The 25,835-nt window shown below is 35.2% G+C and overlaps 7 protein-coding genes across 9 annotated transcripts; 4 read left to right on the top strand and 3 right to left on the bottom strand.

The window, feature by feature from the left end:
- On the top strand, positions 1,609-2,804 carry LOC104726572 (transcription factor MYB59). 2 transcript variants are annotated; one of them, XM_010445453.2, is made up of 3 exons: positions 1,609-1,818; positions 1,931-2,060; positions 2,156-2,804. In XM_010445453.2, exons 1-3 carry the CDS (start codon positions 1,698-1,700, stop codon positions 2,622-2,624), a joined length of 720 nt encoding a protein of 239 aa, XP_010443755.1. In that variant the 5' UTR covers positions 1,609-1,697; the 3' UTR covers positions 2,625-2,804. The 2 variants fall into 2 exon arrangements, with proteins under 2 accessions (XP_010443755.1, XP_010443757.1); XM_010445455.2 differs by having other exon boundaries at positions 1,638-1,850.
- LOC104729002 (F-box protein At1g30790-like) lies at positions 5,427-6,320 on the bottom strand. Its single transcript, XM_019232127.1, has one exon. It carries the CDS (start codon positions 6,216-6,218, stop codon positions 5,427-5,429), a length of 792 nt encoding a protein of 263 aa, XP_019087672.1. The 5' UTR covers positions 6,219-6,320.
- LOC104726571 (very-long-chain (3R)-3-hydroxyacyl-CoA dehydratase 2) lies at positions 8,133-10,415 on the top strand. Its single transcript, XM_010445452.2, has 9 exons — positions 8,133-8,365; positions 8,464-8,549; positions 8,706-8,753; positions 8,842-8,930; positions 9,042-9,095; positions 9,375-9,442; positions 9,548-9,594; positions 9,662-9,759; positions 9,961-10,415. Exons 1-9 carry the CDS (start codon positions 8,307-8,309, stop codon positions 10,069-10,071), a joined length of 660 nt encoding a protein of 219 aa, XP_010443754.1. The 5' UTR covers positions 8,133-8,306; the 3' UTR covers positions 10,072-10,415.
- LOC104726570 lies at positions 13,268-14,262 on the top strand. Its single transcript, XM_010445451.1, has 2 exons — positions 13,268-13,441; positions 13,525-14,262. The coding sequence occupies exons 1-2, from the start codon at positions 13,403-13,405 to the stop codon at positions 14,209-14,211; spliced, it is 726 nt and encodes a 241-aa protein (XP_010443753.1). The 5' UTR covers positions 13,268-13,402; the 3' UTR covers positions 14,212-14,262.
- Positions 14,426-15,799, bottom strand: LOC104726567. Its single transcript, XM_010445450.2, has 5 exons — positions 15,717-15,799; positions 15,431-15,611; positions 15,122-15,352; positions 14,870-15,037; positions 14,426-14,774 (listed from the first exon to the last, which is right to left on the bottom strand). The coding sequence occupies exons 1-5, from the start codon at positions 15,797-15,799 to the stop codon at positions 14,634-14,636; spliced, it is 804 nt and encodes a 267-aa protein (XP_010443752.1). The 3' UTR covers positions 14,426-14,633.
- Positions 17,827-20,059, bottom strand: LOC104726566 (monofunctional riboflavin biosynthesis protein RIBA 3, chloroplastic). The gene is made up of 6 exons (XM_010445449.2): positions 19,609-20,059; positions 19,276-19,497; positions 18,871-19,196; positions 18,654-18,783; positions 18,248-18,544; positions 17,827-18,149 (listed from the first exon to the last, which is right to left on the bottom strand). The coding sequence occupies exons 1-6, from the start codon at positions 19,945-19,947 to the stop codon at positions 17,943-17,945; spliced, it is 1,521 nt and encodes a 506-aa protein (XP_010443751.1). The 5' UTR covers positions 19,948-20,059; the 3' UTR covers positions 17,827-17,942.
- On the top strand, positions 20,228-23,249 carry LOC104726565 (UDP-galactose/UDP-glucose transporter 5B-like). 2 transcript variants are annotated; one of them, XM_019232576.1, is made up of 12 exons: positions 20,228-20,426; positions 20,548-20,675; positions 20,801-20,914; positions 21,008-21,100; positions 21,204-21,269; positions 21,362-21,460; positions 21,588-21,667; positions 21,794-21,906; positions 22,304-22,392; positions 22,589-22,675; positions 22,768-22,836; positions 22,919-23,249. In XM_019232576.1, exons 2-12 carry the CDS (start codon positions 20,562-20,564, stop codon positions 23,036-23,038), a joined length of 1,044 nt encoding a protein of 347 aa, XP_019088121.1. In that variant the 5' UTR covers positions 20,228-20,426; positions 20,548-20,561; the 3' UTR covers positions 23,039-23,249. The 2 variants fall into 2 exon arrangements, with proteins under 2 accessions (XP_019088121.1, XP_010443750.1); XM_010445448.2 differs by having other exon boundaries at positions 20,228-20,461; positions 20,546-20,675.

The raw sequence follows: 25,835 nt of genomic DNA, 5'->3' as shown, positions 1-25,835 counted from the left end.
AATAAAATAAACCCATATTATGATATATTTAAATAACCAATCGTTCATACTAGACCACGTATGTTGCAATTTCAATTGTTTAGACTCAGAGACCAGGTCAGAATTTAGGGTAAAATATGAAAGTAATGCTGTAAAAGACACAAGAACTGTAATGGATTTAACCAGTGTGGTGGAAATTAGTTTTATATGTGTCGGCTTAAAATCATTATTGGTTATTTCACGGCCTTAAAATAGGATCAGACCAAGAGGTTGGACCAGTCGGTCCACGAGTTTGACACTCGAATGTTTTTTGCTTCGACATAAATTAAGACGAACATCGATGTTAAGTATAATTCTCTCAGATTCCAATAGGTCATTTTCAGAGTTTTCCACAGAACAAAACAATTTGAAGAATCTTGGGAACTCTTTGCCAATTAGAGATATATTCTATATTCTCTGCTTCTGTGGACCAGCACACCAGGTACTTGTACACACACAGAGTCAGAACCCTCTCCACTCTTACTTTACTTCATGCATCTTGAAGATGTAAGCCACATAAATTGCACACGTGACGTTAGGATATACATATGTAAGGTTAATGAAATTTCAATAAATCATATGAGATAATATAGGGAATATATAATTTTAAAACAAGTATTACCAACGGATGGATCTTCGGATTCTTGAAAAATCTTGGACTATAATATCGAAACTTGAAAACAGAGCCCCAAGAGGCAAATTATAACAAAGTCAAGCCAAATCAAAGTGGCTTTTATCATCTAAACAAACGATTGGGTTGGTGTTTAAAACGAATTATAAATCCTAAAAAAAAAATCCTCAAATCAATATCTGAGTATGTATCTAACTTTCAATCTCAAGTGCTGTTGCTAGATACAAAAAGCCACTTATCACACACCAAAAACAATTCGACTCCTTTTGGTAAAATGCTTTTAAAACTTATTTTTCCTTTTTTTTTTCTTCTTTATTTGCCTTTTATAAGCTTCTACAGTGATATCTAAATTAAACTTTAATAAAGTCAAGAGACACACACTACAATCATAACCTCACTAAATAGGGTAGAAAGAAATAAAAATGTCTAGAGCCTTCTCTCTCTCACACACACACAGATTCATGTGTATTTCTTACATATTGTTAAAAAAAAACCCTGATATGTAAGAAAACTAGAGTATTTGTAAACTTAGTAAAGGATTATATGATTTACTTAATTTTCTCTTCTGGTTTGAGATTGAGATGCTGTTGATATCTTACTGACACGAGAGATAGTGGAGATGAAACTATTGGGACATGCCAAAAGAAAATATAAGAAAGTGTTCTTATTGCAACACACAAAAAGACAAAGAAAAGGCAGAGTTAATGGGAATGTTACATCAGTGTACATCAAACGCCTATGAGCAACGATCATTTCCATATTTTTAAAATGCTCTAATGGCTTGATGGCATCACAAAACAACAGACCCCACATTATCAACAGCATAATCGATCACCATATGGACGGTATAGATAAGAAAAAAACAAAAACAAAAAATCATTAGAGAATTTTAATAATGTGAGTGTTATATCGCGTAGACACAACACAGTGTTCAAGTTGGCTTATATAAATATTGGTAAGAGTAATGCCATAGGTTCCCATAAACAAGCTCAGAAGTAAACTTTTCTACAAAGAGAAATACAGAGAGAGTTAGAGACAAAAGAGAAAGATGAAACTTGTGCAAGAAGAATACCGTAAAGGACCGTGGACAGAACAGGAGGACCTCCTCTTGGTCAACTTTGTCCACTTGTTCGGAGATCGAAGATGGGATTTTGTAGCGAAAGTTTCAGGTTTGAAGGTGGAGGGAGAAACATAAGAATAGGTATAGGTTATGTTTTGGAAAAATGGGTGGTCTTTGGAAAGGACCTTCCATTTAAAGAAATGACCTGGTTTTGGTTGTAGGTTTAAACAGAACAGGAAAGAGTTGCAGGTTAAGGTGGGTTAATTACCTACATCCTGGTCTCAAACGTGGTAAGATGACTCCACAAGAAGAGCGTCTAGTCCTTGAGCTTCATGCCAAATGGGGAAACAGGTCAGAAGGAATCTTCATGAAACAGAGAAACCCTAAAACATTTTTTGAATCCTCTTTCTTCTTGTTGTGAACTTTTGGAAAATTTTCATATGCAGGTGGTCAAAGATAGCCCGGAAATTGCCGGGGAGAACAGATAACGAGATAAAGAATTACTGGAGGACTCATATGAGGAAGAAGGCTCAAGAAAAGAAGCGGCCTATGTCTCCAACTTCCTCATCTTCAAACTGTTGCTCATCATCTATGACCACTGCAACTACTCAAGACACGGGTGGCTCCAATGGGAAAATGAATCAAGAATTCGAAGACGGATACTACTCAATGGATGACATATGGAGAGAGATTGATCAGTCTGGGGCAAACATTATCAAACCTGTAAAAGACATCTACTACTCAGAGCAAAGTTGTTACTTGAACTTCCCTCCTCTGGCTTCTCCAACATGGGAGAGTTCCTTGGAGTCTATTTGGAACATGGATGCAGATGAAAGTAAGATGTCGTCTTTTGGTATTGATCAGTTTCCTCTCAGTTTTGAACATGGTAGATCATCGTGGTCGTCTTTAGTCTAGGATTTGATTCAGTTGGGATGTTTATATGTGCAGCATATATATGTTATCAAACGACCGTAGTAGTTTTCCACGACTGTACTAATCTCATATGTAGTCATCAATCATGCTATGCCTTTGTTTCCTTTCAAAGTTCAAATATGCTAGTTTGTTGATTGAGTGAAAAGAATCCAATGTGTAATACAAGTCAGAACTCTATTCAAAAATAAATAGATTTTTTTTTTTGTTTGTTAAAGTTTAGAGCATGTCCAGTCATGTTCTTTAAGCGTTTCTCAAACAATTTCTTGATCAAAAGTAAAACAAAAATAAAAAAAATTGGCCTACTAAACTTAGAAACATTGCTCTCAGGAGAAGCCAAAGCAACAGTGAAAATAAATATGAAAATTAATAAACAATAGTTTAAAAAATAATTATTTTAATGATTAAGAAACTTTCATAGATTTCTCTAATAGAATGATGATTTTGGTTTAAGTATTTAATGGGTTGCTTTGATTAATTTAATATTAATTATATGATTAATTTATTTTTGAGCAACTCATATGGGTTGCTCCATTGGACATGGTCTACGAAGTCAATAGTTAGAAATTAATGTTGATTTATGAGAAAGTCTTGGATGCTTGGATGAGAAAAGTCTTGGAGTATCCATTACTGAAAACATGAAGAGTGAAGGAAGAAAAATGGAATAAGCAAGTAGCAACATGAGTGAACAAGGCATAATCATTTGCTAAATAATCAAGAGAGAATAGGTTTGACTTGTAAAGCTTAAGCCAACTTTGTGAAAAGAGAATGTATTCTTCAACTTTATCATCTTATTGATCAAATCGAGTATGATTTTTTTCGGTTTAAGAAATGAATCCATGATAAAAAAAAAGCTCAGTTCCCACTCTTTAGTCTTTATGGTAAGATATATTTCTATTTCTTTATTATATGAACCACTACTACAACTTCAACTTTTCTTTTAAAAATTGTTTAAAATATCAATGAAAGAATACAAAAACAAAAAGAAGAAAAGGATGGCTGCTTAAAGTAGCGAAAAACTATTTATCAATAAAAACATGTAGAAGGAAGCCTAATTGATAATTAGCTTTCATATAAACAAAAGAAGTAATATGAAATGACTAGCTGCACTACTATAAAAACTGAATATTGTTACCATTATAAGGGTCACAATATATAAATATTTCGTCACAAACAAGTATTCTGATTTTTCATAAATCAGCTGATTCTTACACAAACAAGTATTCTGATTTTTTTTTTTGAATAAACATATAATAATTTGGTAATTTGAAGAAAATAGTTAAGCATAAATTTCATAATGTGATTTTACGTTCCTACCTTGCCCCACTAGAAACAAGAACTCATGGAATGATAAAATAAGGTACAAAGAGACTTAATCTCAAGTGCATAACACATTCTCACTTTCTCAGGGGGAGTACGTGTTATCATAGAGGAAACGAGTAACAAAAATATTGTGAGGAGTGCTCAGGATGTTTGTTTGACGTCATTTACCTTCCAAACATGTACTGGAAGGTCTGACGAATTTGGGAGGGCTATTGGTTCCAAATTCAAGATCAAGGCAAATGAGTTTAAGATAGTTGGATTCAGAAGAGTTTTCTTTACTGACGAGTCTCAATACATTCGGGGTGAATCTCCCAATAATTCCTCTTCTTGAAGGTCAAGAGGCATTCGACATGAACTCTGGAAATAATATGTAATGATGGAGTCCACAAAATGTTTGTAGAGATGGCTGTGAGTTTTCTAAAGATTCAGTATGTCGATGGCGTTGATATTATAGGCGGAGATAATCACGAAACTCCTTAAAGATCAGGGAAGTACATACAGTAATTGCTCTCTTCTCTAACTAAATCCAACTTAAAACGTTCTTTACAAATAAAATTTTAATTATTTTTTTGTTGTTCTTGTGTAGGAGGGTGATTGTCTCACGTCCATGGAGGCATATATGACGAACCATTTTCATGAAAAGGATGTGATTGGGAGTTTAAAAATTCACTACTCGGAATGGCAAAACTAAAACATTGGACTGCAGATTTTGGCCAATACGGGGAGAACCACACTCGCTATTTTGGGATGGAGGATCACAAGATCATTGGATTCCAAGGGACGTCTGACGAGTTTCTGAATATGTTATGATGACGTAGGGAATTAATTACTGTTGTTGTTTTTTTTTAATCTCTCTTTGACAATTATAAATCTTGTTTAATTTTGTTTTAAGTTATGTTTAGTATGACGACAATCAACAATCTTTTAAGAATTACATATATTAAATTATGACCAATTGACCATATTGGACTCAACCCAAATCCATGATGAGAACCATATAACCAACTTTTGATCCATAAGGTTGTATTAAAAAACCATGATCGTTTGGAACTTTTTTGGAACTGGAAAAAAAGCCATAATCTCTCTTCCCTACGTGAGGGCACGTCAGATAATTTTCTAATGAGCTGGCTCAACATGTGCCCCAGGGGTAATTTGTGTGATAAACTTGTCAACTATGATCACAAATTTCACAATAAATTCCTCTCCCGTCAAATCAAATGGAGCGAATAGGGACGTGAGAAGTAATATTGAAAAATATAGAAAAAAATTCATACATTTTAATTAATTAATTTCGATTTTTTTAAAAATTTCCAACTTTTACATTTTCACGTAAAAAAATCTTCAACTCTTGGGTGAGGAGGATATATAAAATATCAAATTTTAGGTCGACAAAAAAAGTTAACTTTAACATTTTGTTTTGAAAAACTAAAACCAAAGCAGAAAATATATCGAAGAAAAGAGAAGCTAGGAAGACTTGTAGTACCAAATAGGGGCCCCAACAAAATGCTCAACGTGACCTGGGTAACACGAAATCCTAAGAGCATTCTTGCCAATTCCGTGGATACGTCTAAACTCATTATCCGCCATTCCATCAATCTGAACTCTTCTGATACTCTCCCTCATCATATCGAAATAGTAAACATAGAAAGGCTTAGATGACTCTAACCATCTAGAAGCCATTACAACCTCGTTGGTATGAATCTCTCCAGTGCACAAAGATGTCTTCTTGTCACAAGGCACAGAACAAGTCATGGCGTTCGACCATTCTTGTTTCTCAGCATCTTGTAGAATCCACATACGCATCTCATGGGATTCACCGTAGCTTATACATGCTAATTTTCCTTGGTAATTCGTGAGTGTTGAATAACACGAGATTGCATTATAGTCTTCGGGTCCTTGAATAAACGCAATATCCTCGGATCCAACATCAAATCTAGCTATTCTTGTATGCCCAACTCCGTAGTATATAGCACCATCCATGCAAATCCCACCTTCTAAGTAGGCGTACGGATCTGCGTTGGTCTGGATCTTTCTCCATCTGAACTTAAAGTTTAGCGAGTGAACCAGATGATCCTGTCTTCTATCGCCGTCCCACCCATGGAACATCCTCACACACAACAATTTGTATTCATCTTTGACGGGATCGTACCCGAGACGCGCGTAGATGTCTCTTCTGTTGGACTTAGGAACGGGAAAAGTTTGTGTACTTCCATTGGTGGGATTACAAAGAACAACGAAGAACCACGTGTGAAGCATACGAATCCGTTTAGGGGGGCAGATGTGATGTAGTCTAGATCCGAGATCGTGATGTCGTGTCTGGCGATAACTGTGGAGGATTTGTCGTCCTTTTGGTCTTCAGGAGCCGAGAAGAAAAAACGCTTACCGGAATCCATGTCCTTGAATGTGAAAAGAAGACGAGGCCGAGTCTTTGACTGAGCCAGGAACCAGTCGGCTAAATTTTTACTGCGGAAGATAGGGAACCAAAGCTTCGACACGGTACAAAATCGCAGAAGGGATCTCACGGGAAGTCTAGCGAGTATCTGGGAGATAATTATTGTGGAGTTTTCAGCGTGAACTAGGTTACGGGACGAAGACGGTTGTGAATCTTCCATGGCGACTTGTAGTGGTTTGTAACACACAAGGCCTGTACAACACAAAGCACTTTTTTTTGTGTGATAGATGGCTTTGAATAAATAAATAGAATCTCATGCATATCTTATACATAATTTTTCTTTTTACATTTAAACATGTTAGTTTACCATATTTCATAATATACTTGGCCATTGAAAAACACTAATAATATGTTCCTTTCTAAAAAATAAGTAATTTTACAAAACTGATAAATTATCACTAACAATAAGGTGTTGTTTCCAATTTAAGCAGTCACTAGCTTTTATGTGAACCGCAGAAAAATCTAATCTAGCGTTTATGTTTAGGTGAGGTTGTAAGAGCATCTTTATTGGTAGGTTGTTAGTTTTTGGGTTCTTAAAATTTTTAGTATTAAAAAGTGTATTTTTATAATATAAGAACATTTTGTTTGTTAATTAAAATTTTACTCCTCCAATGGTAATTCTTAAAAGTGAGATTCTTAGTTTTAAAAAAAAATTAATGTTTGAATGTTTAAACAATAAAGATTTTATTATTGCGTTTCATAAACTTTTAAACATACAAAATACAAAAACATATTAAAATAGAAGTAGAAATCACAAATCAGGAAAAAGTTTAGTTGTAATCTTGATTTGTGCCAAACTTTTGTCAGATATTCTCAACCAAATCATCCTTCAATTGTTGATGTTTTTGTTGATTACGAATTTCTTTCCGCTTGCTTAGCATGGTCATCATATTGATGACATTTGAAGGTATATCAGTTGAAACTGTAGAGTCCATATGTGAAGTTCTATGTGCTTCTACTTGTGCGAATTCTGTTGAATCAAACGACATATACTCATCTCGTTCGTCTTCTACTATCATGTTGTGAAGTATGATACATGTTCTCATTATCTTTCCAATTGTTTCCTTATCATGGACAAGAGCCGGATTTTTGACTATGGTGAAGCGAGCTTTCAAGACTCCAAAAGCACGCTCGACATCTTTACGAACGGCTTTTTGACATATAGCAAACAAGGATGCCTTCGGATCTTGTGGAATCTGGATAGATTGGATAAAAGTAGCCCATTTCGGATAAATACCATCGGTGAGATAGTAATCCAAATGATACTCGCGACCGTTGACTATGTAATTAACTTTTGGAGCATGACCTTGTGAGATATGATCAAAAACCGGAGAGCGATCAAGAACATTAATATCGTTTAATGTACCTGGAGGTCCAAAAAATGTGTGTTATATCCAAAGATCTTGTGACGCTACAGCCTCTAAAATGATGGTTGGCTTTCCGGATCCACGTATGTATTGACCTTTCCATGCGGTCGGACAATTCTTCCACTCCTAGTGCATATTGTAAAAAAAGGATATTAACATATTGTAAAAAAAAAAAANAAAAAAAAAAAAAAAAAAAAAAAAAAAAAAAAGAAAATGTTAACTTTATTGAATATAACTTCAGGGTTAAACTGAAACTAAATAAATTACTTGAGGGGGTACATCCGTATAAATATGAAAATATTAAATTCTCCTAACTAATCTATCTAAGTTCTAACTACATACTACTGTACGAGAGAGAGACTACACGAGTGGACTAATCATGGCCACACAAAGAAGTGACGTCACTCAAATCTTAAACCCACCCTGACCGTCAATAATGCTATTCAGACGAAGCAGCCACCACTTTTCTTCGAGCCGCCGCCGATCCCGATCCAGGCTAGAATCCAAATCCTCATCTAATCGGAGATGTCTCCGTTCGTCAAGTGTTATCTCTTTGCTTACAATTTTCTCCAAGCTTCTGCATGGTATCTCTCTCTCTCTCTCTCTCTCTCTTTCTCGTGTTCACTCTCTTTGCCCTTTTTTTTTTTTTCGTTTTTCATCGGAATTGTGTTGTTCTTCGCAGGACGATTTCGCTCCTGAGTATCTTAAGCAGCTTCTTATCAAACAAGACAATCGATGGCGCTTACGCTTCTGCTGGATACTTGATTAGTGAGTAGAAATTTTAGTTTTTTTTTTTTTTTTTTTAATGTATTTTAATCGATTTTGATGTACTTACTTGTGAACTTAGCATCCGTAGTTTAGTGGAATTGATGATTTCTGAAAATGGTCTGTGTTTGTTGGTGGTTTTGTTTTTGATTCGTTTAGGTGTGATGCAAACTGCTGCTCTTCTTGAAGTCCTTCATGGAGCTATTGGTAATATACTGGAATGTATTTGATGTTTTGTTGTATGAATTATAAAAATTGACAGATTGATTGAATGATTCTCTTTTATAAATTAAAGGGATTGTACCTAGTGGATTCTTGTCTCCTTTGATGCAATGGAGTGGAAGAACTCACTTCATTTTGGCAATTGTTGGACAGATCAGAGAGGTTTGTGTGTGTGTTTTTTTCACTCTTTGTGAGCGTTTTACTGGAAAGCTGATACTAAGTTTCATCAAAGCTAGCAGTGTAATTCTGTTTTTACATTCATCTCTATTTTAGGTCCAGGATTCGCCATGGCTGTCAATAACACTTGCTGCTTGGTCTTTCGGTGAGGTGAGTGTTATCAATCTTTACAACAATAAGACGCGGAACAATACCAATGAAAAAGAGTTTGTAATAGTGAAAAAGAAGCATGTTATCGCAATATTCTGTTTTGTGAGACGCTTTGAACATTCATTAGCAGTGATCATAGTAGATCAAAAGAGTAATTTTAGCAGAATGAAGCACTGTCTTGGTGGAGGTGGAACAATGATGTTTATATACAACTAAAAGAGCTAAAAATTATACCACATTTTACCTTATGTGCTAGCTGATTGATTGATTTGGATGTAGATGATCAGATATCCCCACTATGCTTTTACTTGCCTCGGTAGATGTCCCTATTGGCTAACCTATCTCAGGTGCTACATCATATCTTACTATAATGTTTTGAACTGAAACACTCCATATCACAGAATTTATTTTCTATTTAGAACGGTTTGCATATGATATGTTTTACCATCCAGGTACACAGGATTCATTATGATCTATCCAACAGGGCTAGTGGGCGAATGTGAGTTCTCTGAAGCTAGAATTCTTCTTTACATGTCTTCTTGTTCATGTTGACCTTGTTTCTGCAGTGTTGATCATGTACAAAGCGCTTCCGTATGTTAAAGAAAGGAATCTTTATGCAAATTTCTTCTCTGTTTTCCCCTTCAGTTACTACAGTTTCCTTTGGGTATGTTCATGGTTTCCTTCAATAAAACCCTTTTGGCTTAAGTATCCTTGATGTTTTAAGCAGCGTTTTCGAATTTTGTTTGAGAAAACCTCTATTTTCTTAATGTTCTTGGTCTCAAATAATCAGTGATTTTCTTCTTTGGATATCATCATTGTCTTTTCCAATAACCATTTTGATATTTCCATTGGGATTTTTGTTCAGGCCGTCCTCTTGGTGTACCCGTTCCTTTGGTTGAAGCTTTATCTCCAGCTGTTCAAACAAAGAAAGTCTAAGCTTGGAAAACCGCAGAAGCATCAGAGCAAGAGAATGTGAAGTCCATTTAATCGTCTCAGACATATATGTATCTCACCATTGATTATATATGTGCACCAAACTGTTCCTAAAAATACCTTAGTAGATTCATCGGAGACTTTATCAAGGTCGATCAAGAGAAGAAGAACCAAGTGAACAACCAACAGAAATCCAGATACAAAACCAAGTTTCACATGGTTGATTCACAATATTATGTGTTCTACAAACACTATTCTTCATATGCGAAGAAGTTAAAGAGGTCTCTATACATCTTCTTTGAAACGAATTCAGGATAAAAACACAATGTCGTTCATTTACATAAGCAATTCATATCTTGACATGATTATTGACATGCTTATGGTTAATCGTAGCATCATATTTGAACTCTTACTTACTTTAATCAAGGGAAAACCAATCCTAAAAAAAAAGAACTCGACCGAGTGTTTGTTAAAGATGAGAAAGCATATCACAAAATCCATAATTTAGAATAATTGAACAAGTTAGTTTTCGTTTTCAGTCTATAAACTCAATTAAACCAGATAAGAGATTCGTCTTCAGTCAAACTAGTTAATTATTTTAGCTTTGGACGACGACCCAATTATTTTCTCGTTCTTCTCAGTTCTCACTATCTTAAATTAAATTTAATGGAACAAAAATGCTTTCCTCTGCTGCAGCTTTTAATACCAGTCAACCTCTCGTGCACCTCAAGGTAATGTGTTCGCACTTAATACCCAAAAAGCGATCAATCTTAGAATTTTGCACAAACATCAAACAGAAATATTCAAACCCTTGGACCGACTTTAATACCGAAGTTGTTATCAGAAAAAGTTCTTATTTATTGGCCGGAACTGGAACCACCCATAAAGGTAACTTGTAAAAATTATTCAAAATAAACCATTATTCTAAGAACTACCTCCAATAATTAACAAATACTGAACAGTTATATTATATCACCATTAGGTTTTGCAGATGGTGTAGAAAACGGATTAGTTTATGGCAGACCATGATAGCAAACGGATTAGTTATAGCAAACGGATTAGTTAACCAGTATATTTTTGTAAAGAAATCTAATTTTCAAACAAAAACATTATGCAACGTTTCCTTTAATTTGGTTGTTTGAATACTTTATAGATTTTAGTTACGTCTTCGAAAATTTACAGTCAAAATAATTTTTTTAATCGAACATACTTATGGTAGATTAAGTCCCCATTCTAACAGTCAATCAAATGTCGTTAGAAACTGAACCATCGGACAGCAAAAAAACTGGTTAAGATAGAAATCAAATTGTGCCAACTGTTGTGGCCTTGACCATTCTAAGAATTGAACGATTAATCGTTGGGAGGGTTGAAAGTATTAATTTATGACAAAACATTTGAAGATGTATTCAAACTGATTGGATTTGGTAGTCAAAGCATTTAGTATCGTCAAGTCGACTTTTAGACTAATCAATTCACAAGTGAAGACACGTGTAATATTTTCAAGTTAGGGTCGTCTAAGTCATGAAAGATGAGTGTTGTCGATATATGACTTGTACTTGTTGCTATGTGCCGTCCATGAAAATGCCAAAATCACGAGTTCCATAAGTTTGATAGGCCAACTAAAATGTATAGTTAAGGCATAAATATTGCTCACGAAATTGTACAAATTAATAATATAGTTTATTTGTTGGGTTTTGTATGTAGATCATTAGGTTATAGTAGAAGTCTCAAGGACTCTTCTCTTTGTCACTTTATGGTATGTGTTTATTCACTTATCCAAAATTTGTATAGATATATATATATTCAACTTTTTTCTATAAGAAATAAAAAAACTTTTTGGTTACTAGTTCGTTCATTATAGTGCAAATGGTTAGATTCTATTTTTAACCAATGAAGTTTGCTTTCTAATTATATCACAATCTTGAGCTAAGTCATCAAAGGTATTGAGCTCAAGAATATGTTTTTTTATAATGTACTAGTAGCAGTCGAAAAGCAACCAAATTGTGCGCCGTGAGCCGTTTAACTGACAATTATAATATTTGATGTTGGTGTAATATTGAAATTCATACCACGACGCTCGATAAAATGTTTTGTATAATAGTGGTTTTGAGTATTATGTGCGTAAAGAATATTTACATGAAAATGAAATAGAGTGTACGATCTAATCATCTAAATCAAAACTAGCTAATGTAACGAATAAAGATATTAAGTATATAAAAGTAAAGCTATACGTATCTCGTGGGAAAAAACAAAAAATACGTCACATTAAGATATCAAATATGTTTCTTGGGCAGTCCACAAGCCAATCTAATACAAGTATTAATTTAAGTTACATGCAAACAAAAACACCTAAATTGGACTCGTCTGAATTTACCCATCTTTTTGTTAGTTTGTTCAAGAGAATCCACTGTAATTATTGGGTTAAATATTGAAAATATGTGTTTAGGAATGTGTAACAGAGTCAATCCACTTTATTATTTATCAAATGCAAATTCTTTTAATTACTGTATGATATACCTTATCATTTCTGAGCCTTTAAGATAAAAATTTGAAACTCTGTATTTGGTCGTCTCATGGAGAAAATTAATTTATGTGGTTTGAATAAAAGAAGACTCCTTTTGACGTATAATAAAGAAGACTCCATTTTGTCTCCATCCTGAAAAATAATAGTCACAGACTCACAGTAATACTTTTTTTTTTTAGCTTTTGTCATGAAAAAAATGGAATTATGATTACTGTGCGTCTGTGAGTGTGACTATGCATAATTGATGGATTAGTTTGTTGTTTCCTTCCGTTAAGCTGATTTGATGCTTTGTTAGTTTAATATATCAAATCTAAACCTACAATCATTATTAGTAGAATATTTTAAAATTTTAATAACTAAAAGAAAATATAAGTATTCGGCTAATTATTAGTATGTGGTAAAATCTCCACAACACCAATAATTTAAAATAGACTGCATTGCACCATAGTCCTCAACGAATAAAATATACATACACAAAATTTTCGAGAAATTATATAGTAAAAATTAGTAATTTATTGTTTCGTAATTTTTGTTGTCGGCTGTGTTACTTATAATAATAATTAAATGAAAGTTCAACAATCCACTTTACATTTTATATAGGATTTTTTCTTTGTCACACACTCGCATAGTCACATGGGTTAACGACTTTTTAAAGGATGTTCCATAGACAAAATAAACCGATTTATTTTTTCAAACCAACGCACTGATATTTTTACACTGATGCAATGATATTTATGTAAATGCATATACTTACTATATATAGGTTCGTCGAAACAACAACAACCATTACAAAGAATCATTCTTAGTCCTAAACAGAGTATAATTACAAACCACAGATACACACTGATCAATGGATGACTTGTATTCTTCTTATTGGCTTCATCAAGAGGTATCATCATCATCATCATCCTCATCATCATCACTTTTCCTTAATTTTCTCATACGAAATTTCTATATTTTTGTTAAATGCAGAGCATTGATGAAATGAGGCAGAATCTACAGAACACTCTGTCCGAGCTAGAGACACTGAGAATAGAAGTTAACGAGAAATCAAGAACACACAGAGAAGAAGTGAACCAACTTCTCAACCTCCTCAAACTCACTCAGCAAGAACGAGACGAAGCTAGACAACAGTTATCACAGTTCCTCCTCTTCAAAACCCAACAAAACCCTAATTCAAGAAGCATCACTGAATCAAACAGCTTCTCTCAAGATGTATCTTCTTCTTCTTCTCCTTCTTCCTCAGAACTCTCCAGCTTCTTCAATATCCATCCACAGCCGCCGTTGATGAAAAATCTCGAAGATCCAACGGCTCGTAATCGTCATCAGATCGATCCTCTAGACGTTCTTGTGATGGGAAAAGCTTTTCCGGAAACGGGAAAGCTTTTGAAAGCGGTGGTTGAAGCTGGACCGCTTCTTCAATCGCTTCTTGTCGCTGGACCGCTACCAAAATGGATAAACCCACCGCCTCAAACGCAATCGCTGCGTTTTGAGTTACCCCTTATCTCGTTCAGAGGGTCCGATGTTAATAGTAGTAGTACCGCGTCGGGGATATGTGAGTCTCTGACGTGTTCTGGTTCGGTTAATAGATTTGATTTCGGTCCGAGTTCGGTTATCGATCAATCAATGTTAACCGGAAAAAGGCAGAGATTAGAGTAGCTAATTCATAGAGCAATTTTATAAGTTGTGTGATTATTATTTTTTCGACTATCATCATGTCACCAATTCATTCTGTAAAACTATGACTCGATCGGTGTCATCACCTGAATTGGGAGATACATAAATTAAGTTGCTGAAGGAAAGTTTAGATGGAAGTTGCCGAAGAGAAAGAGAAACTATAAATCAAGAATTATATAGATGGAAGTTGCCGAAGGAAAGTTTTAGAATACCAACAATTTTGTTTATTTATTTTTTAAGGGTAATGTTCTTAGACTATTGAGATATAGTGCGATCAAGGAAACAGGTTTCCCTGAATCGACAATGTTAATTAGAGAGATCTATACACAACATCAACATGATTAATTTATTTATATGTAAATAACTATATCTGGATGCTGTGCAATGTTTCTTTGTAACTCTCTCTACTGGATGTTGAAATTCAAGACTTGCTCGTCCCAACCACCACTAGTGTCCATGTAGTACCTCTCAAAGAACTTTACTCTCCGAGTGCGTTCCACCGCCAGTACCGTCGTACTTGTTGTTCCAAGGCGTTGATTATCAAGCTGAATCGAAATGAAAATAAAATAGATTAGCAAACTAATGATGGTACGAGGATGGATCGATCATATATAAAAACGTTAGATATCAAATTTCTTACTCCTGTGACAGGATGCCTAGCCATCATTTCCACATACATGGTGTCTTGACCACCCCTTTCGCCCTCAGGTTTACACATAAAGTCCCTAGCAAACTTGATAAGCGGTGGTAGTTGAACGTTTCCCAAATCAACAATCTTCTCATTAAAGAAGTGTTTCAGGCGCAAATCCTGCAAAAAGAAGAGGGTTTGACAATAAGAGGAATGTCCCGTATGTAGTTAGTTACAACAAAATACTTGTAACTTGATTATTACCTTGGACCTGGCAGAGACTAAGGAATCAAGACCGTTGTATGGAGAAAGTGTGTGCACACCAAAGTTAACGGTTTGTTTCACGACATTTGGCTCATGTCGGTTTGGTTTCCTGATATGAACCATTGAATTCGAAGCCATGTCTGCGACTATAAGGCAATAAGACCACGCTTTGTGTCTACCCGCTTCAAGCTGTTCCACATGGTCGGCAAACTCCAGTGGACTCATATTGCTCTGCAATCAAACAAAGTAACCGTTGTTCAAGTTTATGTTTGTATGAAAAGCCAAAAAAAAGAAAGAATGAAAACAAACCTTCAAGAAAGCAATGGGGTACAACTCGCAGCCGTTGTTTGGAACAAACAGGTCATCCAACAAGTTTATACTCATGAGAAACGCGACTCGGCCTCGTTTAGAAATAGCAAACCACGTTCCGTCGTTATCTTGGCTCCGACCACTCAAAATCTGACCTTCCCAAGACGCCTTACTTATGACCCTGTTAATACATCAGAATTCAGACAGAGACCATAAATCAAAACTCAAAAGCCATCAACATTATTAACGTACGAAAGAAACGTCGGAATGGATGTTTTAAACTTGCCTGTTTGCCCAATTTTCTCTGTTCATCACAAGCGTCAGTTGGTTGTTGCCTGCCTCTGCCCAGTTGAATGCTACGATCCCCATTTTTAAAGAAAATAGAAGTTTTTTTCTTTTTTTGCTATTTGAATATATCTCTTGGCACTCTTGCTCTGTTCGTGTAGTGATATCTTGAGTTGTGACCCCTTCTCTGTTTTTTATAGCCGAGAGAGGTGATGGATGATCTCTCTCCTCTGCTTTGTCATTTACTACTACTTCTTCTTCTTTACTCCAACGTAACTACTCAAAGAGCTTGGTTTATCCATTTTTGGATAAATATTTTGCTGTTTTCTATCACCATAATACTCTCCATCGAGTAACCCATGAAGCGTGTCTCGGTGGTGCAATGTACCTTTAATATATATATATATATATGTGTAATACGATTAAAAAGTGGCTTTTCTAGTATCACAATGTTGCTATTGTGATGAGTAAGATGGAAGATGAAGAGTTTCAACAATTTTCAACATTATTCCACTTTTGCTCTCCAGCTTTTTTTTCTGTTAGAGATTGAGTGATGGACGAGTCATGTCTATGGTGGAGCGATCAAGAATTATTAATTTTTTCTTACTATACTAAGAAAAATATACACAAACAAACATGGGCGGAGCCAATATAGGATCATGAGACCCTGGTGAATTTTTAAAATTGGTTAAATTTTTAAAGAAAAAGTCAAATTAATCATGGTAAAATAGTATAATTGATCCTTATAAAAAAATTTAACAACATAATTGACACCTTAAAATTTATTTTGACTCTGGTAAACTAATTTCCTAGCTCCGCCACTCCAAACAAGTGGTTGGTTTATGGTGGTAACACACACGTTTAAGAACTCAAATCCAAAGGCAAACTATATATTCTTTGGTCTTAGCTTATAGCTTTGGTGGTAGTTGTGTTGATTGTGTAATGAGAGGAGTCATGTGTATGTCCAACAATTTAGAATTACTTTTTTACTAATTTGAGAGAAAAAGTGAAACCAAGACGTTTAAATAAAGAAAACACAGATGATGGAGATGAATGATGAGGTGGCAGCTTATGGTTCGGTTTGCTCCTCGATGATCCGGTTCGATTTGCTCCTCGATGATCCGGTTCGATCTGGGTTTGTTGATTTTGCTAGGGTTTCTGATTTTTTAAATTGATCGGTTCTGCTGTATAAATAGAACATCTGAGCTCCTTCCTGCATCGCCGCCATAATTATTAAGGAAGCACATGGATCTTTCTTCGTCTTGCTTTGTTGTTCTCTTCTCTAGGGCTTTAGATGTTCGTTTACTGTTCAGCAATCTCTTATTTGTTATTCATTCTTCAATTAGATTAAGGCTTAGTGCAGTGTTAATTTGCCTCAATTGATTACAACCTTTTTTGTTGAGTTAGGATTATAATTTTTTAAGTATGGTATAGAGAGAGCAGATGATGGGATACACTTGATCTCTGAACTTCACAGGTAAGTTTGCTTGTTGATAACTACTGGTTTTGCTGATGCTCTCTCTCTCTCTCTCACACACACACACTCTCCGCACCTGATTGAGATTTTTATCCTGAGATTGCTCCATGTGAGTTGTTGCTGTGATTAAGTGATATGATTTTAGAAGAGATACTGATTTTGTAGTTTAAATACGAGTATAGAAGCAACCCGTATAGTAGAGGGGAGTGACTGAAGGATCTTTAGAGAAATTGCATCAAATGTGTTTGATGAAATGCCTGACAGAAACTTATATCTCTCCCGCCATTGGTGTAGATGACACTTTTATTTAATTTAATTTAATGTGGATATGATCGCATTTTGTGAAGTCTATTTGTCTGGTTCGAGCTATCAGGTAGTGGGAGTGGAGCAAGTGAGTGCCATGATTCAGAGCTAGGCACCAAGTGAGTGCCATGATACAGTTACGGAACTTAGTCATTCTTTTTCCCAATTTCTTCAACTTGGAATCAAACCTGTATTTCCATATTCGCTCTCAGTTTTTGGTTGATTGGCCTCTTAACATCAGTTTCTAGATTAGTTATCTCCTGCAATGTCTGCATTACATTACATTCAGTTCTAGATGTGAATTTAATCAACTGATGTAGTAAATGATATCAATGTTTTGAAAAGGTTGTATGATTAACCCTGAGAGCTTGTTGATGTTTACACAAGAATGAATCAATTTCAAATACAAATTTTCATAAATGTTTGTTTCTTATCAAAAGCTTTTGGTCAAGCCAAAGGGTGATCGTTATCAGATATATAAATGTGACCCATCTTCTTGCGTTTGGTCTCCATATATCTTCTGTTCTCCTTGGTGATTGGTGTCACCACCGGAACACGGCCGACTACAGCGAGTCCGTATCCTTTCAGACCGGTGAACTTTGCGGGGTTATTCGTCATTAGTCTCATTGTTCTTACTCCTATGTCTCGTAGCATCTACATTGGACCAACCCAACAAAAAAAATAGAATTGAGAGAAAGCTAGTGTATGTTGATCAATGGCTACGAGAACCGAACCGAAATAATATAACTGACCTGAGCACCTATACCATATTCACGAGAATCAATGGATAGGCCAAGTTCAACATTGGCCTGAACTGTGTCGTGTCCTTCATCCTGCAAGTTATAAGCTCTAAGCTTGTGACCAAGGCCAATGCCTCTTCCTTCATGGCCACGGAGATACACGACGATTCCTCTTCCCTCTTTCTCAATTAGTTTCATGGCTAACTCCAATTGGTTTCCACAGTCACACCGAGCTGAGCCAAAAATGTCTCCTGTTAAGCACTCCGAGTGTACTCGTACCAGAATGTCCTCACCATTTCCGACGTTTCCCTGGTCAAACACAAGACTGGTCTTAAAATCGAATATCCAGTTGGTAGTTCTGAGATGACACCAATTTAAATTGATCAAGATTTAGAAGCAAGTGGTGCTTGGTTTATACCTTAACGAGGGCAATATTTTCGGTTCCATCGAGTTTAGATCGATAACAATAAGCTTGGAAAAGACCCCATTTGGTAGGCAAACGAGACACTGTGATCTTCTCCACAAGCTTATCTCGCTTTCTTCGATATCTACAAGTATATCAAACTTCAGAAACTTACTTGTATACAGAGTTCTTAATCTTTTCAGTACTGTAGATGGTCTAATTCTTTTCGAACCTGATTAGATCAGTCAAGGATACAATGGGAATGTCGTGTTCTGTAGCAAGATTTTTCATATACGGTAGTGAAGCCATTGACCCATCTTCTTGATCAAGAATAGCTGAAAGAACAGAGACGGGACGTAGACCAGCCAATATCATTAGATCCACAGAAGCTTCAGTATGGCCAGCTCTCCTTAAAACTCCACCGTCTCTGTACTTGAGAGGGAACACATGGCCAGGTCTCCTGAAATCTTCTGGTTTCGCTTGGAGAGACGAAAGTGCAAGAACCGTCATCGCCCTGTCTGAAGCTGATACTCCAGTAGATGTTCCGGATTTTGCATCCTTGTAACCAAGAAATATATCAGAACTCAGAAAGAAGCAATGAAACACACAGTGATTAGTTTTGCAAATGGTTAGTTACCACAGTGATTGTGAAAGTTGGAGCAGAGGAATCTTCATCTTCCATTTCAGGTGACATGAGTGTAAGGCTTAGTCTTTCGAGGTCTTCTTTGATCATACCAACTGAGACAATCCCAGAACCATTCTTAATCAAAAAGGCTATGTCTTTTGGACTCGTTAGAGTTGCCGCCATGATCAGATTACCTTCAACTTCCCCATTTTCATCGTCAACAACGATCACAAACTGAAAAATTCGGGAAAAAAAACATAAAGTAAGACCTAATCCATACAAACTGACAAAAAAAAAAACAGAACATTAGCAAATCGTCTTCAAGAGAAATCTCAAAGAACAAACCTTTCCTTGGCGTAGAGCTTGAAGAGCAAGTTCAATAGAGGAATAGCCTTGAGTAGGACAATCTGGATCACCCTCTGCGTCACTCACGAAGAAATCATCAGTCTCAGGCGTGATTTTCGCGCCAACTGTCTCAAACAGCGACGACCCAACGGTTGTTCTTCTCAGAGGACTTTCATCGAACACGTTACGATCACCATTCCCACTAGCCTTGATCTCCCAACTTAAACCATCATTCAATCTCAAGCAAGTATTATTAACAAACCTAGGTGACCTATACGAGCCACTGATGAAGCTGTGAGCGAAAAAGATTCGAGGATGATGATATAAAGCAGAATCCATCTACGTGATGAAACATATACTATATCTATATATCTATTCGTCCTACGATTCGCTGCTTATTGTCTCCTTGAGTTGGAAGAAAGAGTTCACGACCACCAGTTTAGGATTACTATCTTGTGTTGTCCTCATCGGACTAAGTGGTGTTTCTAAAGGTGCCACACGTTTGATCACATTAACGGGAACCCTCTGTTTCGTTTAAAAGGTGTTGACCTTTGTCTGTTCGCTGACGTGGCGTGTACTTAGAAAACATCAACGAACAGAACTTTAAAAAGGGCGGAAATAAAGGAATAAAAAATGAAGAGAAAAAGAGGACGGTGGAGGAGCAAATCGGATCGAGACGGAGAACTCGCCGGAGAATCAATCTCTTTAGAGAAGGAGAGAGAGAGTTAGAGACAATCTTTCTCCGATCTCACCGGATCAGCTGTTGTATTGTAATCATATCCGTCGTCTGGTTTTGTTTGAAATCTCCGAGCTCAAAGGTGTGTGTCCGAGCTCATATCAGTCACTTGTCACTGTGGGTTTTCGCACGCTTACATTACGAATGGGAGCTTGTATTGTGTGATTAGATTGGTTAATTTAAGATTGGTTTTGTGTTCAGAGGTGGATGTGGGGACATGGCTGAGCCGGAATCATCATTAGTAAACGGAGCGAAGGAGAACAAATTATGGAAAGGTGTATTTGCTGTTTCCGGCATTATGTCTACTCTTGTAATCTATGGTGTTCTTCAGGTCTGTCTTTGTTTTCAAGATTCAATTTTTTTTGGAAAGTTTCTTCCTTCTCTTCTGTTTAATATTTTCTGTGGTTTTTTTTTTTTTTTTTTTTTTTTTTTTTTTGTTGCTTGTGTGGTTTGTAGGAGAAGATAATGAGAGTTCCTTATGGAGTGAACAAGGAGTATTTTAAGCACTCTTTGTTTCTTGTTTTTTGCAATCGGCTCACTACTTCAGCTGTCTCTGCTTGTGCTTTACTGGTATAACTAGCAAAAACCTCAACTTTGTGTTTTATATCTATACTTAATTGCCAAAGTTGTTAAAGAACCCTTTTTGGGGTTTTTAATTTGTAGGCGAGCAAGAAAGTTTTGGATCCTGTAGCTCCGGTTTATAAATATTGCCTTATATCAGTGACTAACATCTTAACCACAACATGCCAATATGAGGTAGGGATTTTATCTTTCACTTCCAGCTTTTAGTTTAATGAACTTTGTATGTCTACCTTTTTTTATAGATTATTGCTTTTTGTGCTATCTGTAATGCCTTCAGGCTCTTAAGTATGTGAGCTTCCCAGTCCAAACTCTTGCTAAATGTGCCAAAATGATACCAGTAATGGTAAGTTGTAACATTCTTTTTATTGGTAAGCGATGGAAGCACACGCGTTTGAGTTTAGTATCAGCATTCTTATACTTGTGCTCTCTATACAGGTATGGGGAACACTGATCATGCACAAGAAGTACAAGGGGTTTGACTATTTAGTGGCTTTCCTGGTGACCCTTGGCTGTTCTGTCTTTATTCTTTTTCCGGTATGAACCTGCTCTATACTCATTACCCCAATCATTATAAAAGGATTCGGTTAGTTTAAGTATCACAATTACCAGGAGCATCCAGGTTAGATGTACTGATGTTTTTTAATGTAAATCTGAGTTGTAGGCAGGAGATGATGTAAGTCCGTACAATAAGGGAAGGGAAAATACTGTTTGGGGTGTTTCCCTTATGGCTGGTTATCTTGGGTATGTGTAGCAGTGTAACTAGTTTCAATGATCATATACTGAGAATTTGTTATCTGGTTTTAAAGATAGGGAATCTCGATACATCAGATCATGATTGTGTTTTTTTGGTAAATGGCTAACTAACAGGTTTGATGGCTTTACAAGCACATTCCAAGACAAACTTTTTAAGGGATACAATATGGAGATACATAACCAAATATTCTACACAACGCTTTGTTCTTGTGTTCTGAGTTTCACTGGTGAGAATCTTTACTTGTCTCTGCAATCTTTACTGTAAGAGTCGCATCTTGTTCTGTCAAGTCATTTTCTCTGGACACTGGACCATTGATCTTTATCCGTTGTGGTTCACTTCGGCTGGTCGTTTTACCACAAGAAGAAAACTTTTCTCCTCTTTCTTTCTCTTTATTTGTTTTGTTTTGGTTATATATGACTATTGATACAAGCTTTCAGCTGATGATTACTAGGCTAAAGTTGGGTTTTATGTTAGTGATTGTAACATGTAGTTAGTTGCTTCCTTTGTTTCTGAACGTGGTTCTCTTCTTGAAACCTCGGTGCTTAGAACCTCAAAAAGAAGGTTAATAATCTGGTCAGTGATTCTTTATTCTTATCATTCTGTGATTCTTATGTTTAATGTAGGACTCATATTGCAAGGGCATTTACTACCAGCTATAGATTTTGTTTCTCTGCATAGGGATTGTTTACTCGACATCGCTCTGCTTTCCACAGTAAGTTTAAGTTTCCTTTATTTTTCTACTTAGTCATTACATTACCTTGTTGTTTCGTTTAAATTAGTCTGATTACTTTATTTTTAGTCTAAGGTCCACAAGATGCATGTTGTTTAGTTCATGATTCCCACTGATTGATTCCTCTCTTGTCTCTTTGATATCCACTGAACTTACCAGATATACTAATAATTTGCAGGTTGCAACAGCAAGCCAGTTCTTCATATCTTACACAATTAGGACATTTGGTGCTCTAACATTCGCTGCAATCATGACGACGAGACAGGTAGAAAGCAAACTCGATCTCATTCCGGCTACTCCATCTGAATAACTAACAACACGATCCGTTTCTAATCTGACTAATCTGTCTTTATAAAGCTTGCAAGCATCATGCTCTCATGCGTTTGGTTCTCTCATCCTCTTAGCTGGGAGCAGTGTATTGGATCGGTATATATTCTGCATCTTTTACAATTTTTGGAAGTTTTCGTTATACTTTTGATTCTCTGACTAACCAAGTTTGCTCGATCAGGTCATCGTTTTCGGGTCTTTGTACGCGAAAACCTTAATGAACAAGAACAAAAAATCACAAACAACGCCACCACCGCCTACAGAGCTTCCTCAATACCAAAAGGCTGAGAGCTCTTCTTAACGGAATATTTAACACAATTTAGAGGTTTTTGCTCTTGATATAACCCTCAGAACAAAACAAAACGAAACTAGCCGTTAGGGAACTGAAGTTAGGATTCATATGGACTATATGTATTTTGTTTCATCTTTCTAAAATTTTGTTGTTGGATCTCTTGTAGAGTTGATTATATATCTTATTATGAATACATGAGTTTACTCCTTTGGGGATGAAATTGAGTTTCTTGTTGGTTAGTAGAAACGTTATATACACAATATGACTTAAAACTTAAGTTTGTGTAACAAAATAAAATAATTGAGTTCATATTCTATATTTTATACAAACTAGTTTTCTTTTAAAATTGGTGTAATTTTAGATTGAAAAAATATTTTGAATTTCCGATTGACTCCCAACGACAAGACTTTCCGTTATTGGCACCTTTTCCTTTTTTACTTATAAATTTACCTTTTTGTATTTCTAGCATTTTATAATTATTCTGCAAAACATTTTAAATTATGAATATACTAGTAACATAATGTACCTGGTCGTCATCTGAAGAATGATTCAAAGAAAAAACGTATAAGAAATTGATCTAGTAAACATTATAATAAGGTCTTCTCTAACATTTTTTAATGGTGACTGAAGAGTATATCAGTCTTTCATATATGGACTATTCTTAATTTCTTCAGATACTTGAATGCTTCAAACGAGGAGATTTTTTTTTTTTTTTTGTCATCTGATGTTATTGATACTGCTTGAAATTTTACATTGTGAAATACATAACCTATAACAAAATTCTATAAGTTTTATACTTTAGAATAACAATTATGTTGTAAAGTTAACGAGATTTGATATTATAGTCTTTCCTTCTGTAGTATCGATTTGGAACTATCGAATATTATACTTAATATTTGATCATAACCGAAGGATGGAACAAAAACACTAAAAGGAGACGTTTTCTTGAGGAAGTTATAAATTCGTAAACATACAACGACGAGGTCAAACGGAAGGTCCAAAATTCACACCTTCGAATAAACTAAATGTTCGAAACCAATTGATATATTGCATCACATGATTGGTTAATTAAGTTTATACGATTTTATATAGGGAAATTCTCAAAAATAGCACTAAAATAAGTTTTTGTTCCGAACTTAGCACAACATCTCTAAAATTCCAAAAATAACATTAATTAATCTTCTAAAATTAAATCCTAAATTCAAAATACTAAACCCTATCTCTCAAAAATATACTCTAAATGTGAAAATAAAAACCCAAACATAAAAAAAAAATCTATAAATTAATTTTAAATATTTTAATGTGTTAAATAATGTTATTTTTGGAAATTTATGGAATGTGTCTTATAATTGTCCATAAAACATGTTTTAATGCTATTTTAAGGTATTTCTCTTTTATATATACAAAATATAATTTTGGTCATCAAATCTAAAAAAAGTAATATCAAACGAAAAGTTTATACAGAAATAAGCAAATATTTTGGATGAGGCGTAGTTTCGTTCAACTCACAATTGCCAATTCAAAGTCAAACGGTGCGTATAATATATAAGGAAGGTTTAACCTACATAATCTGCGTAATTAATACACCTACATATATGGCTACGTAGCCTACGTATGTGTTATTCCACACACATGTGTGATGTGTGTGCATACTCTATAGTCGCGATAAAAAATTCATGTGTCATGTATGCATATTATTTCAAAACTGTTGTAAATAATTAGTAGGTCTATCATCAGTCTATGTAACTAATTAAGTAACTACACGGGAGTTTCAGTATATTGTATACGTGGCCATGAATAAAGTGAGCACATTTGAGAAAACTAAGTTGTAGTGGTATTCTGACTCCCATTTGAAATATGAAGTTGTTCTATAGATTACAGGAGATCGATTCTTTTCAGGAGTCTTAATAAAATTTTGTATTGTGCAGTTTTGTCACCTATATACAATTTTAGTGGGAAGAATTAGTTTGGGGTTCGTCTTGTGATTTCCCGATTAAAACGATAAAATAAATTGTATAGAGAAAACCAATAAAATTAGGGTTACGAATGAAATGTACGCATACTGAGGCATGCCAAGAATAAGTCTTAAATTTTATTTTATTTTTGGCTAACGAATAAGTCATAATATGATGTGTACAGCAATGGATGGTTTTTGGAAAGATGACGATGAAACACGTGGTTTAGAATGGGTCTTCTACCATAGAATGGTGTGTGATCGACATTTCTAGACCTTCATCTCACCGAGGGATGTATGCTATCCATTTGGAACTAATGAGAATTCTCACACATCACGATATGCTTATTAATGAAGAATTCAATGTATATGATTGTAATTGTATGTAGTGTCAAACTCGGAGTTCAAAATGTCGCTTTAAACTAATCAGTCTAATTATGCTGCGAAATTCAAAACTAATCCCAATTTAAGTTAAACCAAATTTTTTAAAATCAAACTCTCCCTCGGTTTATTTTGGGGTTTAATGTGAATTGGTACACGAACAAACTTTTACATCGGAACACTCTCTCAGTTCGTGAGAAGAGAGCCAACATCTCACAGATAATACCAAATATGATATCAACTATTTTTGCTAATTTTTATCAGCTGAAAATTACAGCTAAATGAACAAACACAGTAAGATGATATCTCAATTTAAATTATTTAATCATCAATTTGTCAAGTTACAAGTAGTCTTTGATAGACTATCAATCCATAATAGTATGCAACAGGTTATTTGGATAGACCCGTAAATAAACCGGTCAAACTTTACAAGGTCAAATTCTGAATTTTATATTACTCGGAACCAAAAAA

Source organism: Camelina sativa, chromosome 11 (genome assembly GCF_000633955.1).
Source record: "Camelina sativa cultivar DH55 chromosome 11, Cs, whole genome shotgun sequence".
NCBI lineage: Eukaryota > Viridiplantae > Streptophyta > Magnoliopsida > Brassicales > Brassicaceae > Camelina > Camelina sativa.
Note: the sequence above shows the minus strand (reverse complement) of the source record. Positions and strands in the feature narration are given on the sequence as shown.

Bases quoted from the DNA above. Each gene is read 5' to 3' on its own strand.
- LOC104726572 (XM_010445453.2), top strand. From the start codon at position 1,698: ATGAAACTTGTGCAAGAAGAATACCGTAAAGGACCGTGGACAGAACAG. The intron at 1,819-1,930 runs GTTTGAAGGTGG...TTTTGGTTGTAG, and splicing joins TTTTGTAGCGAAAGTTTCAG to GTTTAAACAGAACAGGAAAG. The intron at 2,061-2,155 runs GTCAGAAGGAAT...TTTCATATGCAG, and splicing joins CATGCCAAATGGGGAAACAG to GTGGTCAAAGATAGCCCGGA.
- LOC104729002 (XM_019232127.1), bottom strand. From the start codon at position 6,218: ATGCTTCACACGTGGTTCTTCGTTGTTCTTTGTAATCCCACCAATGGA.
- LOC104726571 (XM_010445452.2), top strand. From the start codon at position 8,307: ATGTCTCCGTTCGTCAAGTGTTATCTCTTTGCTTACAATTTTCTCCAA. The intron at 8,550-8,705 runs GTGAGTAGAAAT...TGATTCGTTTAG, and splicing joins TTCTGCTGGATACTTGATTA to GTGTGATGCAAACTGCTGCT. The intron at 9,595-9,661 runs GTGAGTTCTCTG...TTGTTTCTGCAG, and splicing joins AACAGGGCTAGTGGGCGAAT to TGTTGATCATGTACAAAGCG.
- LOC104726570 (XM_010445451.1), top strand. From the start codon at position 13,403: ATGGATGACTTGTATTCTTCTTATTGGCTTCATCAAGAG. The intron at 13,442-13,524 runs GTATCATCATCA...TGTTAAATGCAG, and splicing joins CTTATTGGCTTCATCAAGAG to AGCATTGATGAAATGAGGCA.
- LOC104726567 (XM_010445450.2), bottom strand. From the start codon at position 15,799: ATGGGGATCGTAGCATTCAACTGGGCAGAGGCAGGCAACAACCAACTG. The intron at 15,612-15,716 runs GCAAGTTTAAAA...ATGTATTAACAG, and splicing joins AGAGAAAATTGGGCAAACAG to GGTCATAAGTAAGGCGTCTT. The intron at 14,775-14,869 runs GTAAGAAATTTG...ATTTCGATTCAG, and splicing joins CTAGGCATCCTGTCACAGGA to CTTGATAATCAACGCCTTGG.
- LOC104726566 (XM_010445449.2), bottom strand. From the start codon at position 19,947: ATGGATTCTGCTTTATATCATCATCCTCGAATCTTTTTCGCTCACAGC. The intron at 19,498-19,608 runs GTTTGTTCTTTG...CGAATTTTTCAG, and splicing joins AAGCTCTACGCCAAGGAAAG to TTTGTGATCGTTGTTGACGA. The intron at 19,197-19,275 runs GTAACTAACCAT...CTTGGTTACAAG, and splicing joins CAACTTTCACAATCACTGTG to GATGCAAAATCCGGAACATC.
- LOC104726565 (XM_019232576.1), top strand. From the start codon at position 20,562: ATGGCTGAGCCGGAATCATCATTAGTAAACGGAGCGAAGGAGAACAAA. The intron at 20,676-20,800 runs GTCTGTCTTTGT...TGTGGTTTGTAG, and splicing joins TAATCTATGGTGTTCTTCAG to GAGAAGATAATGAGAGTTCC. The intron at 21,668-21,793 runs GTATGTGTAGCA...GCTAACTAACAG, and splicing joins CTTATGGCTGGTTATCTTGG to GTTTGATGGCTTTACAAGCA.